The 18658-nt window shown below is 38.3% G+C and overlaps 1 protein-coding gene across 1 annotated transcript; it reads left to right on the forward strand.

The window, feature by feature from the left end:
* Window positions 1-1144: 1144 nt before the first annotated feature.
* LOC117530576 lies at window positions 1145-16977 on the forward strand. The gene is made up of 9 exons (XM_034193466.1): window positions 1145-1150; window positions 4808-4877; window positions 5114-5281; window positions 7044-7154; window positions 7259-7336; window positions 8651-8761; window positions 8869-8946; window positions 12753-12906; window positions 16347-16977. The coding sequence occupies exons 1-9, from the start codon at window positions 1145-1147 to the stop codon at window positions 16591-16593; spliced, it is 1023 nt and encodes a 340-aa protein (XP_034049357.1). The 3' UTR covers window positions 16594-16977.
* The last annotated feature ends 1681 nt before the right edge of the window (window positions 16978-18658 follow it).

An 18658-nucleotide genomic window follows, 5' to 3' on the forward strand; every position in this document is an offset into this window, starting at 1 on the left:
TCCTTCATACGTCTATTTTGCAATCCAAGGCAATTCCTAAATAATTTCTTTCAACATAAACCAAACTCGTGAATGCCTGAGTAGCATTAACACTGCAGGTTAAAGGGCAGACAGCAGCCAAAGAATGCTGCACATGAACAGCAACAAAACACAGGAAATGTCTTTACAGGTGAAGCTTCTATTTAATGTTTGAGAAGAAAAAAAATTCAAAGTCCAAGTGAGAATCTTGCTTTCGAAGTGTTGTGCTGTAGGTCGCTTGTTTCCTGATAGTCGGTTAAACTTTCAGATCGCTGCCTGGTAGTGTGCTTTCATATGCCACAAAGGAAGAGCTGTCAAGGTGGTCCTTTATCAAGATGACAACCTCAGTATTCAGATGCATCCCTGCAGCAGGTCACAGAACTTAGATGAAACCCCCAGTGTGTTTCGTGAATCAGAAACAAATACAGTTTACTTTCTAAGACAAATTTGAGGTTGCCTCCAAAACTGAGTGACCTCCATGGTTCATTTTCCATCCCAGTGAGAAGATTCTCCTCAGCCACCCCACATTCTTCTTATGGTTGATTGAGGCAAGAAGGAAATCCATGATCTGTTGTGATGCCCCTGAGCAAAATGGGAGAAGCACAAAAAACACACAAACTTCCTAATAACCCCAGTTCTATGAAACTGCACCTGACTCATTCAATTTAATATTACTGACATCAAGCTAAATCGTTGACATTTTGTCCATGTGGTGTGTTCTCTGGGTGCATCTCTCTCTCTCTCTCCAAACAAACGTGAACAAAACCTGATTTATTTGAAAACATATTTTAGTTTATAGTGACATCATGTGTAATACCAAGTACTAGCCAGAAGATGGCACTACACTAACAAGTTAAATAGCTCAATATTTTTGAAGAATGAAAAATAACCCACTGAAATCATAGCAATAGGTGGGGCAAAAATGAAATCAGTATACCACAAATACACAATAAATCAATGTTTGTTTGAAACAGATTATAGATATTGTGACATGTTGTCAAATTCATGCTTCTTAACATTTAAATAATTTTAATGTATCATTTTCTCCTTTGTGGACAACATACTGAAAGTGAATATAGATTTATTCCCTACATTGATAACAGCATTAAGTTTGGATAGCAAAAATATGAGGGTGAGTAAGTGAGCGAGTGACTGCCAGCTTGTGTAGGTAATAACTCAAAAACAATAAATGATATTATTTTCTAACTCACCAAATTAAAAGAACATATAATGAGAACCAAAATGTGTTGTATCTGATGGACTTTGATGCACCGCAACAGTTAAATAGCAATTTTGTTTTGTCTATGTGATACTGCATAGACATGTCTGCCACCTGCTGGTTGGTTAGTGGAAACTGGAAATTAAAACTATCAACACCTGTGGTTGAAACTCACATGTAGTTTGTCTGTCTCATATTCACTGGACACATCATGTACTCATGTGTGCTGCTTCACCCAGCTAACAAGCTAGGACCCGCAGGGTGACGCATGATGCTACAAGATGTACAACAGAACAAGAAAGTAAAACTGATGTTAACCCTCTAGGGTCCGAGGGCATATTTTTGGCAGTTCACTCGCCTGGCATAAATGTTTTATTATTGCTGTTAACAGCTCTCCCTGCATCCCACAATCAAGTTTTATGTCTCTTTTTTTTCAGGACAACCTGTAGTTTCAAAATATATATGCTATAGTTGTGATTTATAAGTGTAATAAAGGTTTACAATCAGAAATAAGAAACGAAAAAGTAAAGCGGAAAATAATTTTCCACACATTTATTCAAAACACACAGCAAACTATAATAAATTAGTAACACATCACTCCTAAAAACAATCTTTGGTGTGTCATGTGAGGTGAATCTGCCCTATGATTGGATTTTGGAAAACCATGTGACGGTGAACCAATTCCGATTGGACACTCACATTGCTCATGTCATCACACAGCTTCTATGAGGAGTACAAAGATGGTGGATGGTAACTCGAAAGTCCACGGAGTTAACTTTTCAGCAAAAACAAAAAGTAAGTTTCTATCTCATGTCATTAAAAAGTTATTTGTAATTTCGTAAAGCTTGGTCTCAGCCGTCGTACACGATGGTGTCGGCCCCAGAGGGTTAAAATAGAGATAAAATGTGTGGCTGGGTGTGATGACAAAACCTTTCACCTATCCTCCAAATTAATCACGGCTAACATTGTTCTTGAACATTTCAAAATCTGTTAGCATGCTTCTGAACAAAGATACCTCAAACTAATGTATCAAAACATTCCATTTGATTTGCCGTCACTATAGTGGAGTAGATAATGGAAGAATTGTGCATTTGGTGGTTCAAGGACCGAATTTGGCATGGTGATTCTCATGATATTACTCAGCATATCAGGTCGATTGGCCGCTTAAAAATTCCAGATGGCAGCCATTTTCCAAGGTGGCCTCAAAAATCACTTTCGAGTAGAAATGCTCCTTTTTGGTCAATTAAAATAGTATTGATGTCAAATTCCATTATATTATATTGTATTATATTTGGTATTTATGGTATTTATTATGTTTTATTTTGCTTATGTGCCAAATCAGAGTGAAGTGTATCACATTTATCATTAATGGTTTCCACCCAGCACATGTTTTGAAAATGGTCATCTCTTGAAACTACTACATGTAGGACTATTAACAGGTGTTCAGTGTTGAATATACTGTGTTGTAATTTTTAATATCTGCAGTCAACATAGACAAATGGCAATTATATGCCACTAACTATATTGTTGAAACATGAAAAAATTTAATCCGGTGTCACAGACCGAATGGTCCACCACTAAACATTGGTCTGCGACTGCGCTGCCTCCACTGTGCATGCGTCATTTCGGAGCTCAGCAGCTTGTCTGAGATGGTCTCCTCACCCAAAGCAATCAAACAGATTAATGGGATTATTAACCATCAGATGACAAGGTAAAGCCTCTTGAATCATTCTAAAGTCAGTTTTAAGCAGAAACTAGGCCATTTTAAGCAGAAATGAGGCGACAATCAGTGACGCTATGAAATGACAAACGCACAGTGAACGCATCAGCTAGCAGCTCGTGTAGCTGCAGATCGCTTCCCCCGTCTTTTATGATGAAATAATGCTGAATTTATGTGGAAATAATTGTGGTACAGAAGCTTCAGATATCTGTTGCTGAGGTAAATGATGACTGGAGTGCAGTTTGAAGCAGAAAGGAGGTGATAATCGGTGAACCGCAACTAATGATGGATGCGCAGTGAAGGCAGGGCAGACCTGTTTTTAAGGGGGACCGTTTGGTCTGCGACACTGGCAATGCCTGAAAACCTACAATGTGACACTAAGATCACGCAGATCAAATAAATAATGCCATTTTTGTAGGAAAAAATTATTTTGGGATTGATTTGATGGCATTCTTTAAATTAGCCGCCATATTGGATTTTACTAATGCTGTAAAACAGATCCATTGCAATTGAAAACTAATTTTCAGTTGGTAATTTTGTCAGCCATCTTGGAAAATGGTCACTATCTTGGATTTTCAAGTGGCCAATCAGCCAGAATTGGTCAGTACTACGGTATCTTGGGAATCGTCACGCCAAATTTGGTGCTTTAACCACCAAAATGCATGATTTTGCTGTAAAACTGATGTTATCTGCTCCACTAGTGTTGAAACACATTAAAACACAAGTGAATGACGTAGGATCTCACTGTCAACATAGGCTATGTATGTGCACTGTGCATGCACGTGCTTGTGCACAGTGCATGGGAAAAGTACTGGCCAATTCGCTTTATTACTGTTGCTTCCACTGCAGTTTTAAAGCTGTCAGAGTCGTCTGTGAGCAAAGCCAGATTGTGTTTGCGTTTTAGAAGGTGTGTCTATCTTTCATGGCGCCCGGCTTCCTGATTCCAGCGGCAGCCTTGTGTCTGCCAGCTACACAGCTACTAAATGGGGAAGGAAATCCCTTAAGAACCTTGTCACCCATTATCTTTAGCAGAGCAGGAAACCTCCTCTTACTCGGTGCCAATACCAGACCGGCCCAGGAATTCAAACGCACGCACGGTTCTGCGTCTACGATTTCAAGAACGCTCACTGATGCTAAATACATTTCCTCCTATCAACCTTAAATTTGAATGTGAGTTATAATAGTTATAATGATAGTTATGAGTGTATGAATCAAGTCTCAGGTAAGTCTTATTATGAATGAATGAGTGAATGAATGAATGAATGAGTTTATTCGGCACACACACATACTTAACAACAAATCTCATAAAAAAACAAAACTCATAAACAGTTTCACAGTTTTGTGTGGCTGAAAGGGTGTAGGTAGAAGCAAAAGGTTATATATATATATATATATATATATATATATATATATATATATATATATATATACATACATATTCTCATAACGACCAATACCAAAAAAGAAAAAAACAACCACAGACAAACATAGATTAATCGGTGAACTAAAATTTCTTAACACAACAGATCAAACAATCGTGCACAATCACAAAAATAATCAAAATAATAAAAAATAATAAAAAAAAAACCCAAAACAATAACAAGCTCAGTTAACCTAATTCTTCATACTATAACAAGTAATTACAGTATATTGTTTTTATAAAGACTTTTTAAGCCAACTCACAACTCACTATTTAAAGGCAACTTCATGTTTTTGCAAGCGTAGTCAGAGTAGTAAATGTAGAGGAGGTAGCTCAGTGGGTTAAGGAGTTGACCTGTAATAGATAGACCTGGGTTTGATTCCTGGTCACACTATCTGTCTCTGTCCTTGCATTGTCTCTGTCCCCCCAGCTGTATATGGGTAGCAGCATTGGCTGGGGAAGTAACCTGCGCCAGACTGGGGTCCATTCCAGAGAGAAAGGTAGACTCTCAACCGCTTCACGCTATGGAATCTGAAGGACAGAACAGGACTTGAAATTACTGTGACAGTTTGCCAGAAAGCACACAGTAGACTAGATTAAATCTGTTTCCTTGTTTTAAAGTCTCACCAGAGTGTGGACACACGTATGCATGCACGTCATTACATGCGCACGCGCGCACACACACACACACACACACACACACACACACACATACACGGTCAGCTGGGCCAAGAAGGGGGGGGGGGGGTGGGGGGATTGGGCATTTTTCCTGAAACCACCCAGCTCTCAGACCTGAAGCTTCAGAATGAAGTCTCAGTCCACCGAGCGGCCTCGAGCGTTGCCGTTGTTCTCCTGACTGATATCCACCATGCTCTTCCACCTGCTCCTCCCCCTTTGATTTCAGGTATGTCATTTTCTTGAAAATGCCCTCTTGTCATTTCCTGCATTGTTGTTTGGATTGCTGTTATGTTGTTTTTTATTCTTTATGTTTGACTGACAGATGGCACACAAATATTCAAGCTTTATTTTCTACAACCCCAATTCCAATGAATTTGGGATATTGTGTAAAATGTAAATAAAAACAGAATGATTTGGAAATCCTCTTCAACCTATATTCAATTGAATACACCACAAAGACAAGATATTTAATGTTCAAACTGATAGACTTTGTTGTTTTTGTGCAAATATTTGCTCATTTTGAAATGGATGCCTGCAACATTTCCAAAAAGTTGGGATGGGGCAACAAAAGACTGGGAAAGTTGATGAATGCTCAAAGAACAGCTAATTGGAAACTGATGAGTGTCATGATTGGATATAAAAGGAGCATCCCCAAAAGGCTCAGCCATTCACAAGCAAAGATGGGGCGAGGATCACCACTTTGTGAACAACTGTGTGAAAGAACAATGTTTCTCAACATTCAATTGCAAGGAATTTAGGGATTCCATCATCTACAGTCCATAATATAATCAGAAGATTCAGAGAATCTGGAGAACTTTCTACACTTAAGCGGCAAGGCCAAAAACCAACATTGAATGCCCGTGACCTTCCATCCCTCAGGCAGCACTGCGTTAAAAACTGACATCATTGTGTAAAGGATCTTACCGTGTGGGCTCAGGAACACTTCAGAAAACCATTGTCAGTTAACACAGTTCGTCTCTACATCTACAAGTGCAAGTTAAAACTCTACCATGCAAAGTGAAAGCCATACATCAACAACATCCAGAAACGCCACCACCTTCTCTGGGCCCGAGCTCATTTGAAATGGACAGACGCAAAGTGGAAAAGTGTGCTGTGGTCTGATGAGTCCACATTTCAAATTGTTTTTGGAAATCATGAACGTCATGTCCTCTGGATAAAAGAGGAAAAAGACCATCCAGATTGTTAGCAGCGCAAAATTCAAAAGCCAGCATCTGTGATGGTATGGGGGTGTGTTAGTGTCCATGGCATGGGCAACTTACACATCTGTGATGGCACCATCAGTACTGAAAGGTACATCCAGGTTTTGGAGCAACACATGCTGCCATCCAAGCAACGTCTTTTTCAGGGACGTCCCTGCTTATTTCAGCAAGACAATGCCAAGCCACATTCTGCACGTTACAACAGCGTGCCTTCGTAGTAAAAGAGTGCGGGTACTAGACTGGCCTGCCTGCAGTCCAGACCTGTCGCCCATTGAAAATGTGTGGCGCATTATGAAGCGCAAAATACAACAACGGAGACCCCGGACTGTTGAACAACTGAAGTCATATATCAAGCAAGAATGGGAAAGAATTCCACCTACAAAGCTCAACAATTAGTGTCCTCAGTTCCCAAACGCTTATTGAGTGTTGTTAGAAGGAAAGGTGATGTAACACAGTGGTAACATACCACTGTCCCAGCTTTTTTGAAACATGTTGCAGGCATCCATTTCAAAATGAGCAAATATTTGCACAAAAACAATAAAGGTTATCAGTTTGAACATTAAATATCTTGTCTTTGTGGTGTATTCAATTGAATATAGGTTAAAGAGGATTTGCAAATCATTGGATTCTGTTTTTATTTACATTTTACACAACGTCCCAACTTCAATGGAATTGGGGTTGTATAAAAAGAAATGACTAAAACTAAAATGACTAACTCTTATTATTATTTGTAACCGTGGAAACACCTTTTGGAATTTGTGTTTGAAGGTTTGGTAGAATCACAAACAGACAATAGGACAAATGAAGAGTTGAGCAAATTTAAAGGGAAACTGGAGCAACTGGCCAACCAAACAATCAGCCAACCCACCAAAAATAATAGTAAGACATTTTATTTCTCTTATTGCATATGACAAATCACTTCATGTGTTCATCCTGCAGGAAGTGGAACATATATATGAAGGTAATAAATTGTACGTCTGCAGGTACGATAGGAGCTGACTTGTATAAAGAACTTGAGTTGGAGAAAAACCAAACACTGACTGTTATCACCGAGGACGACGGTAAGATTTCTCAAAAACACACACCGTATCAGCTTTAAAAAAAAAAAACTTAATTATAGCTGAAATTTTATTAGCAGGATTTAAAGATATGCAAAAAATACAACATGTGAAAATGGAACAAAATAAATACCTTATGGGATGATGTTTAACTTTTAAATTGTTTTGGGTATGTAGTTTTACAAAAATGTCATGCTGGTTAATTTTTTATTGATTATTATCCACTATATACTGATTTTATGGATTTTTTTTAAACCTGAAAAACAAAATTCTCATTTACATTATTTTATAAATTTGCATTTTGAAATTTCAGATTTGGTCTGTATTTCCTTACAAAACTGCAAAACTTCAAAAAAATTAAATAAAATAAAAATAAATAAATTAAGAATAATAATTTAAAAAATAATAATAATAAATCTTCTTTCGAAAAACAAAATAACATCTTGGGGAAAAAATACTGCTTGGGGGCTTGGTTTTGTATTTCACCATTTAACTGATCTTAGCGTAAAATGTGCCAATTATTGGTTGGTAGCGACAGGCTTAAATACATATGAAAAACATTGTGGAAAATTGTCCAGCTCAGAAAGCTGTCATTCCAGCAAAATATTCAGACAATTTGCACATTTTCTTTGATAAATTCTGTGATTGCCAGTGTGAATTGGTTCGATGTTTGTCTCACATCTACTTTCGACATCATCTTTGCAAGCCACGCTAATGTCAATGTGCCTCTAGTGATCAACTGCTCCTATTGTGAATCCACTAAATTAGGGGAAAAAAGTGAATTTACAATCATTTCGACTTCTATAAGCTAACAAGCAGTGGTCAGAGTATGCCGTCACATGCAGTGCATTAAGTCACTGAATGTGACTTAATGACTATCAGACTTAGGCTTTGGAAATGAAACAAGTTCACAAATGAGCTCATTTCAAACTGCATGTAACTTCAGCCACACTTGCTCCTAATTGTCATCATGAATGTGATGATTGTTCCTTGCAACAAGCGCAGACATTTCCACCAGGTGACAGTCAAGTCTATGATACAGTGCATCTGGAAAGTATTCACAGCTCTTCGCTTTTTCCACATTTTGCTATGTTTCAGCCTGATTCCAAAATGGATGAAATTCTTTTTTTTTTTTCATCAAAATTCTACACACAGTACCCCATAATGTAACCCCCCCTTTTTTTTTTTTTTTGATTTTTGCTAATTTATGTCTGTTTGACTGACAGATGGCACACAAATATTCAAGCTGACCAAACTGAGAATCTGTGTAATATTATTTGTAACCATGGAAACACCTTTTGGAATTTGTGTTTGAAGGTTTGGTTGTATCACAAACACACAATAGGATAAATGAAGACTGGAGCAAATTTGAAGGGAAACTGGAGCAACTGGGCAACCAAACAATCAGCCCGCCCACCAAAAATAACAGTAAGACATTTTATTTCTCTTATTGCATATGACAGTAAATCACTTCATGTGTTCATCCTGCAGGACGTTGAACATAAATATGAAAGTAATAGATTGTACGTCTGCAGGTACGATAGGAGCCGACTTGTATAAAGAATTTGAGTTGGAGAAAAACCAAACACTAACTGTTATCACTGAGGATGACGGTAAGATTTCTCAAAAACACACACCGTATCGGCTTTAAAAAACTTAATTATAGCTGAAATTTTATTAGCTGGTTTTAAAGATATGCAAAAATACAACATGTGAAAATGGAACAAAACAAATACCTTATGGGATGATGTTTAACCTTTAATTTCTTTTGGATATGTGGTTTTACAAAAATAGCATGCTGGTTAATTTTTTATTGATTATTATCCACTATATACCAACTTTGTGGAATTTTTTTTTTTTTAATTATACTTTTTTAACCTGAAAAAGAACATTCTCATTGACATTTAGTTTTAATTTTACATTTTGAATTTTCAGATTTGGTCAGTATTCCCTTAAAAAAAAAAAAAAATCTCATTTTGAAAAATGTCAATGTGCCTCTCATGATCAACTGCTCCTACTGTCAATCCACTAAATTAGGGGGAAAAATGAATTTACAATCATTTTGACTTCTATAAGCTAACAGTGGTAGCCTTGGTGATGATCAGCCCGGGGCATTGGAAATGAAGGACGATCACAAATGAGCTCATTTCAAACTACATGTAACTTCAGCCACACCTGCTCCTAATTTTCATCATGAATGTGATGAGATTGTTCCGTGCAACAAGCTCAGACACTTCCAGTAGGTGGCAGTCAAGTCTATGATCCAGTGCATCCGGAAAGTATTCACAGCGCTTTGCTTTTTCCACATTTTGCTATGTTACAACCTTATTCCAAAATTGATGAAATTAATTTTTTTCCTCAAAATTCTACACACAATACCCCATAATGTGAAAAACTTTTTTTTTTAGATTTTTGAAAATTTATTAAAAAAAACAAAAAAAAACTAAGAAATCACGTGTACATAAGTTTTCACAGCCTTTGCTATGAAGCTCAAAATTGAGCTCAGGTGCATCCTGTTTCCACTGATCATCCTTGAGATGTTTCTGCAGCTTAACTGGAGTTCACCTGGGCTAAATTCAGTTTATTGGACATAATTTGGAAAGGCACACACCTGTCTACAGGTCCCACAGTTGACAGTGCATGTCAGAGCACAAACCAAACATGAAGTCAAAGGAACTGTCTGTAGACCTCTGAGGCAGGATTGTCTCAAGGCACAAATATGCAGAGGGTACAGAAACATTTCTGCTTCTTTGAAGGTCCCAATGACAACAGTGGCCTCCATCATCTGTAAATGGAAGAAGTTTGGATCCACCAGGACTCTTCCTAGAGCTGGCTGCCCGTCTAAACTGAGCAATCAGGGGAGAAGGGCCTTAGTCAGGGAGGTGACCAAGAACCTGATGGTGACTCTGTCAGCGTTTCAGCATTCCTCTGTGCAGAGAGGAGAACCTTCCAGAAGGACAACCATCTCTGCAGTAATCCATCAATCAGGCCTGTATGGTAGAGTGGTCAGGCGGAAGCCACTCCTTGGTGGTCCCCATATTTACAGTTGTATGTAAAAGTTTGGGAACCCCTGATGATTTCCATGAAAATTCAGTAAGGTATATCTTCTATTATACGTTCCAAAACTAAGGTGGAACTCTACTATGGTATACTAAGGTACACCTAAATATCTTTAAAAAAAAACAAAAAAAACAATGATTTTCCATTATAAATCATTGGTTGTTTGGATCAGCAATTTCAGTTAAATATATCATATAGCAGACAAACACAGTGATATTTGAGAAATGAAATTAAGTTTATAGGATTTACAGAAAGTGTGCATTAATTCTTTAAACAAAATCAGGCAGGTGCATAAATTTGAACACCGCAAAAGAAAAAGTACATCAATATTTAGTAGATCTTCCTTTTGCAGAAATAACAGGCTCGAAACACTTCCTATAGCTTCCAGTCTGGATACTGGTTGAAGGTATTTTGGACCATTCTTCTTTACAAAACATCTCAGGTTTGTTGGCCATTCCAGAACATTGTACTTGTTCCTCTGCATGAATGACTTAGTAGATTTTGAGCAGTGTTTAGAGTCATTGTCTTGTTGAAAGATCCAGCCCCTGTGCAACTTCAACTTTGTCACTGATTAATGAGCATTGTTCTCAAGAATCTACTTATATTGACTGGAATCCATGTGACCCTCAACTTTAACAACATTCCCAGTACCTGCACTGGCCACACAGCCCCACAGCATGATGGAACCACCTCCAAAGTTTACTGTAGGTAGCAAGTGTTTTTCTTGGAATGCTGTGTTCTTTTTCAGGCATGCATACCGCCCCTTGTTATGTCCAAATAACTCAATTTTATCATCATTCCACAGCACCTTATTCCAAAATGAAGCTGGCTTGTTCAAATGTGCTTTAGCATACCTCAAGCGACTCTGTTTGTGGCTTCCTCTGCATTACAGCATCATACAGCATCTCTTTGTGCAAAGTGCGCTGTATAGTTGAATGATGCACAGAGACACTATCTGCAGCAAGATCATGTTGTAGGTCTTTGGAGCAGGTCTGTGGGTTGACTATGACTGTTCTCACCATCCTTCGCTTCAGCTTATCTGAGATTTTTCTTGGCCTGCCACTTCAGGCCTTAACTAGTACTGTGCCTGTGGTCTTCCATTTCCTCACAGTGGAAACTGTCAGCTGAAATCTCTGAGACAGCTTTTTGTATCCTTCCCCTAAACCATGATGTTGAACAGTCTTTGTTTTCAGGTCATTTGAGAGTTGTTTATAGGCTCCCATGTTGCCACTCATTAGAAGAGATGCAAAGAGTGGAAACATCTGCAAATGGCCACCTTAAATACCCTTTCTCATGATTGGATTCACCTGTGTAAGAAGGTCAACGGTCAGTGAGCTTACCAAACCAATTTTGTGTTCCAATAATTAGTGCTAAATGTATTCAAATCAATAAAATGGCAAAGGTGCCCAAATTTATGCACCTGCCTAATTTTGTTTAAATAATTATTGCACACTTTCTGTAAATACTAGAAACTTCATTTCACTTCTCAAATATCAGTGTGTTCATCTGCTATATGATATATTTAACTGAAATTTCTGATCCAGACAACCAATGAATTATAAAGGAAAATTATGAAAATTATCAGGGGTGCCCAAACCTTTGCCTACAACTGCAAAAAGGGGGACCAGAGAGTGTGTGCCAATTACAGGGGCATCACACCACTCAGCCTCCCTGGTAAAGTCTACTCCAGGTTGCTGGAAAGGAGGCTTCAGCCAATAGTCCAACCTCTGATTGAAGAGGAACAATGTGGTTTCCATCCTGGTGGTGACCCTGAGGAAGACCCAAGACTAGGCAGAGAGATTATATCTCTACACTGGCCTGGGAACGCCTCGTGATCCCAGAGTCAGAGGTGATTAATGTGACCCCTGGAAAGGGAAGTTTGGGTCCCTTGCTGGAGCTGTTGCCCCTGCACCCTGATCCTGGATAAGCGGTTGAAGACGAGTGATGAGATGATGAGTGTGTTGCACAAGAATTCAAACAAAAATGTTTTCTAACAATCTGGAAAGACTATTCAATCACAAACTAACCTAATCAAGATAGGCTAAATATCTTTAATGCTGTGTGTGTTGTTTCCACTGTCCTGAAAATGTACCAAACTGTGATTTTTGTCAACCCCTATTTTTTGATATATAAGTCACAGAACCATCCAAACTAGTAAAATAAGAAAAGTCATAAACTCAAGTCAAAATCTGCATTATCGTTTAACTTTAAATGGTGCGTTGTGTCTGCATGCTCTGTGTACTCATCATTTCATGAAGAAGATCTGAGGAAACCTATGACAAATCAAATTTAATCGTTTCACAGAGCGACAACCTAAATTAATAACATAATAAAATAATCTTTTTGTCTGACTCCATAGAGAGATTTCAGGATGCGGACTACAGTTTTCCACATCTGAACTGCCAGACTGAGCTGCAGGTGTTCTACAGTCACAGGTTTTGTGGTGAAGCTTTCCATCAGCATATGATGAATATCACCTCAGAGAGATGGTGTGTGCTGGAAAATGTTATCCGGTAAGTCATACAGTCTCTCCGCGTATCAGTCTACTCATCTTTCTTTTGTTGTAATTTTACTTCCGACTTTATTACACTGTAAATCAAAATAAGTTGGCAGAAATGAAAAACAAAAATTTGTGTAACTGATTATGTAAGATTTTTAAGTTTTTGTTTTTACGTCATTTATATTAATAACAATTTTTTATTCCCAAATTTATGGCTCATTGTGACAGATCAACAACATATCAGCAACAAAGTTATTGCAACAAAAGTAGTGTGCAACACATATTTATTTGCAAGACTTCTGATTCAAACTTACTGGTTTGTCATTATTGAGTATTGCAGTATAATTTTAAAGAATGCAATTTAATTTAAATTATAAAAATGCTCACAAAATAGTTCAAACTGAGAAAGCCATGATTTAAACCTGGCACTAATCCATCACTATAAACCTGAACTAGATTACAATATTTGGATATAACTGACTGCTTTACATTTATATACTCAAAAAAAACACCAAGTTATTAAAACTTAAATATATCTTTTGATTGCTGTTAAAGTCAATGAGTTAATGCAATTTCAATTTCAATTTATTTTCATTTATATAGCGCCAAATCACAACAGAGTTGCCTCAAAGCGCTTCACACAGGTAAGGTCTAAACTTACCAACCCCCAGAGCAACAGTGGTAAGGAAAAACTCCCTCTGAGGAAGAAACCTCAAGCAGACCAGACTCAAAGGGGTGACCCTCTGCTTGGGCCATGCTACAAAACAAATTACAGAACAATTCACGGACGAATACACAAGAAATGCTATTGGCGCACAGGACAGGAGGATCGCCAACACGAATACAACTCCCATCTTTGGATGGAGCTGCACCTTAAACAGAGAGAAAAAAACAGAATCAGACATCAGAAAGACAAAAAATACTGTATAATTTGCCAAACAAGAAAAACAGAGAAATACTAAGGTGATTGCCGGCCACTAGCCCTAAACTTCACTAAAAGACCCAGAATTTAGGTAAAGTTGAGGCCACGGCACGCTCCAATTACTAATAAATGAATTAAAAGAGTAAAAAGTGTAAAACAAAACTGTACCAGTATGCTAACCATATGAAAGGGAAAATAAGTGCGTTTTAAGTCTGGACTTGAAAATCTCCACAGAATCTGACTGTTTTATTGACGCAGGGAGATCATTCCACAGAACAGGGGCACAATAAGAGAAAGCTCTGTGACCCGCAGACTTCTTATTCACCTTAGGGACACAAAGTAGTCCTGCACCCTGAGAACGTAAAGCCTGGGCCGGTACATAAGGTTTAATTAGGTCAGCTAGGTAGGGAGAGCCAGTCCATGAATAATTTTATAGGTTATAATATAGGTATAACTATAGGTTTTATAGTTTTATAGGTTACTGCAGTTTTTTGAGTGTAGTTTGTGTCTAATTTATACAGATTAAAACCAGATGAAGTCATTAGAGTTGTTTAAATTATTACAAATAAACCATGCTTTTTGTGTTTTTTTTAAACAGGTTCTTACATTTTATATAATTGGCAGAAGCTTTTACAATCAAAAAATGACTCATTGGATGAACTCAATTCAATTATGTGAAGGATTTCCATCTACAAAAATATACATAGCCCCAACTCAAAGAAGCACATCAATGCGAGGTAATTTAATTTACTTGGGACTACATATATTTATTAGATGAAAATCCAATGCAATGAGTCAGTTTTTTCAGTGAACCTGACTTACAATCACATTCACACACCAGTGCTAGTACCTCAAGCTACTTCAACACACAGACAGAACTGGGATTTGATCCCCTGACCCTTCGCTTGATAAACATCCTACCCCTCCCACTGATGTGTATATATGACCACCCAAAGCAGCGTGAACCTGTATGGAAGCCCTTTTTAAAAGTTCAGTTTCACTGATCTTAACAGAACACTGTTTTTGGGAATAAAAATACCTGAAATATAGTTTGAACCTGAAGCCTTGGAGCGGTGCGATGCGTCAAGCCGTCAGTAGAGCCGCCTTTGTTCTGTGGTTTTCTGTTTGATTTAAACTGTAAATGGGGTGGGCAGACTGGAAGAAACCACAGGAACTGACTAATGCTCAAGCAGATCTCTGTGACCTTGTTGATGAATGTTTCCCACTGCTGTTCGCTAGTGACAGAGCTTCAACCACATTCAACCACATGTGCTATAAAATAAAAGCGCTTTGAACCGTTTTATGTTTGCAAAACAACAGGATTCCAGTGGGCTTCTATAGGCTCTACTTTAGGAGTCTATACACCTTTGCCAGTTCACAAAAACTCACAGGTTGACTCCCGAATTGCCTTCATTGGAGTTAAAGGTCAAAATTTTGGTTTATCTGTCCCCTAATCCTCCCAGGTCATTCTTCCACTTTCCATCAAACTTGTCATGGGGATGGTAGTCAACCTCAGAAGTGCCATTAAGGGGTTTGTTTAGGCAAAGGTCAAGGCCATTGGAGTCAAAGTTCAAAAATTTGGTTGAAATCTCTGGTTTTCCACCTAATCTTCCCAAGTCAATTGGCCAGTTTACACCAAACTTGGTACATTGTTGACAGTCAACCCCAAGTTTGTTTTGACTGTGATTTTTTTAAACACTGCTAACTCCCTTTATTACACCCAACAGATGTTTGTGACATCATCAGGGCTTGTAGATTTGCACCTATCTTACAGTGTTAAAGACATAAGGAAAAGGATTTTTTTTTAATATTTTAAAAAAACTCTTTGAGGGCCTTTGTACTCCACCTCTCGCCCAATGACTGCTGGGATAGTCCACCTCCAAACATGGAAATTATGGACATTATGGGCATTATGGATGATGCCAGTCACCCTCTGCAAGCCGTCATCAGCAATCAGAGGAGTCTCTTCAGCCAGACTGCTCTTGACTATGTGCAGGACCAACAGACTGAAAAACTCCTTTGTCCTTCAGGCCATCAGACTGTACAACTCCCCACTCAGGGGGAGGAGGAGTAACAGGAAGACAGAGGATGGGAAGGAGAGGAACAGTAGTAGCCAGTAAAACAGTAGCAATCAGTATGTCTGGTATTTATAGTTGTGTATTTATAGTTATATTTGCAAATTGTTTGTTTGTTTGTTTGTTTGTTTTTTACTTTCAATTTTGATACTCTGTGTGCTTCTTACCCTTTGTGCTGCTATACAAAGCTGCTGGAACCTGAATTTCCCTGAGGGAGTCTTCCCAAGGGATCAATAAAGTTCTATCTAATCTAAAACTGTACTCAGTGGCTTTACAAAATGGATGGATGGATGGATGGATGGATGGATGGATGGATGGATGGATGGATGGATGGATGGATGGATGGATGGATGGATGGATGGATGGAAATAAGTCTTTTACAAACACTGAATGTAATCGGTGGCATTCTACAACTGTTCAGATAATCTTTGATGATGGTTTCTCCATTTATTGCAGACTGTACAACGATTTGACCCTTTGCTTGGAGAACGTTTCCACGATTGTTGGTTGCTTTTACCCAAACTCCAACATTCAAGACTTCTTCCTGTACATACACTCCCTGTACTTCCAAAACTGCTCAAAGGAAGAGGAGCCATTTGTGGATGCACCTCACAGTGTGGTTGTCATCCTCACTCTCATCCCAGTGAGCCTCATCCCTGTTATGGTTTTCCTGGTGGTTTGGAGAAGTAAAGTCCAGGACTGAGCAGAACTGCAGATAAACTGAACAAAACGCAAATAATCACTGGTTAATTTCACCTTTCAAACTATAGTGACACAATGTAGAAGCGAATAGGTTTTGTTTGTTGAAAATAATTTAACACCAAAACCTGCTTGGACTGCTTGGAGGCGGCATGCGGTGTTGTAAAAATATGTCTGGCTTTGTTTGTTATTTTTATATTGTAAATTTTTTACTTTATTGGGTAAAATTTTCAACCTTTAATTATTAAACCTAACCGACACTAGAAGCAGTCATAAACTACAAAGATGGATGTTGTGTTGGTGTGATATTATACAATAGCAGATTGAAGTGATGCTCATCCTGACTCTAATATTCGGTTTTTAATTAAAGGAACAGAAACTTTCTCCAGTTTTATTCAGAGTACCTCATCTGTGGGAAAGAACACAAATGGGCAATTTGCAGAAACCTTTAAGGGCCCAAGTTTGTTGCCCTATTGCATATGGTCTGAAATGCACAGCACGGGTGCTTTTGGGGGCATTTCCAACCACATGTCGCCAGCTACACGGTGCAATATCCAAGTGCAAACTACAGCACTGTGTCCAGAGGCGTTGGATCGACTTAACTAGTTAGTCAAGGGGGTGTTGTGGAAGAAGTAAGTCCTAGATAGGCCTTGGTGCCACTGCATATCCCCGTATAGGATAGGGTGAAACAGATAATAGTCTATGACTTCCCTCAGATGGGATGCCAGGTCAGCACAGGTTACTTCTCCAGTTATGCCAGAACCATACCCATTTACAGCTCAGTGGACTGAAACAATGCAGATGAAGTGTCTTCTCCAAGGACACAAACAGGTAACACCCAGGTCAACATATTGGTAGCCCAACTCCTTATCCCCTACCTGCTGTGCATGGTGGGGGCTTTACATGAAATAAACCAGACTGTGACCTCTCGTGCTCCACGCTCTACGAGTTATAAAGTGAGAGGTTTCCTGGTGAGTTAATGGATCCATGCCAACCTGTCAAACTTCACCAATGGACAGCGGCCACCAAGCCTCCAATGATTCATTTTAATGCAAATACATTCAGGGTGTACGTATGTTGTAAACCCACTTGTGTAAGGCGCATCTGAATGGTGCACCCTCTCATTATCAGAAACAACCCGTGCTGGCCTTTAGACGGCACAACCAGTACGCCCATGGGCACACAAATGAAGTGAAAGCCACAACGTCAAGTGGAAACTACAGTACAACAGATGCTTTAGTATTCAGTGTCACACATTTGAAACAGTGAACGTCAGCTAATGCGAGCTGAGGTGATGAAGACAATAGCGGCGTTGAAACAACACCCTGCATTTCCTTTCCCATAGCTGTCAACTGCAGTGTGTTTGTTTAAATATGTGCTGTTATTCCCCCAACACAGCACTGACTCGCTTATCTTTAAACTCCTGCTCCACCGACTCGTTTCATCACATATCCTGCTGACTGAGTTTGACATGTTAGAAAAATAAACGGCGAATCACACTCTTACATGTAATAATCATCTCCACTGTTACATTCTTCTGTGTCTGATCAGAGAAATTCAAAATAAAACTTCAATTATATATAACTGCAATGACAAAAGTGACACGTGTCAAAAGAAATAATTAGACATAAATAATAGTTTATCAACATCAAACAGCTCGAGAATACAAAATAAATAAATATAGATACACATGAATTTGTGAGCAAACACAGGTAACGTTTTATTTATCAAATCCTTTAACACGCTTCAGTTCTTATGTTAATTCATTTTGAATTACTCTGTCCATACTCTGTCCATATATATATATATATATATATATATATATATATATATATATATATCTGTACTGGAAATTTTAATTTTATATTTTCCTTCATATTATAGCATAATGACACAAAGAAAAGGAAAAGGAAAACATCAAATAAAAAAGAAGCTCCAAGCCTGCAGGCAAAATAAGCAAATTTAATTTTGAAGAATGCATATATTTCTATTGATGTCAATACATTTTTTAGTTTTCCAACTCATGCCTGAGGACATGTTTTGCAATCTGTAGGTGTGTTCTGTCTCAA

The sequence above is a fragment of the Thalassophryne amazonica genome, chromosome 18, assembly GCF_902500255.1.
Source record: "Thalassophryne amazonica chromosome 18, fThaAma1.1, whole genome shotgun sequence".
In the NCBI taxonomy this organism is placed as follows: domain Eukaryota; kingdom Metazoa; phylum Chordata; class Actinopteri; order Batrachoidiformes; family Batrachoididae; genus Thalassophryne; species Thalassophryne amazonica.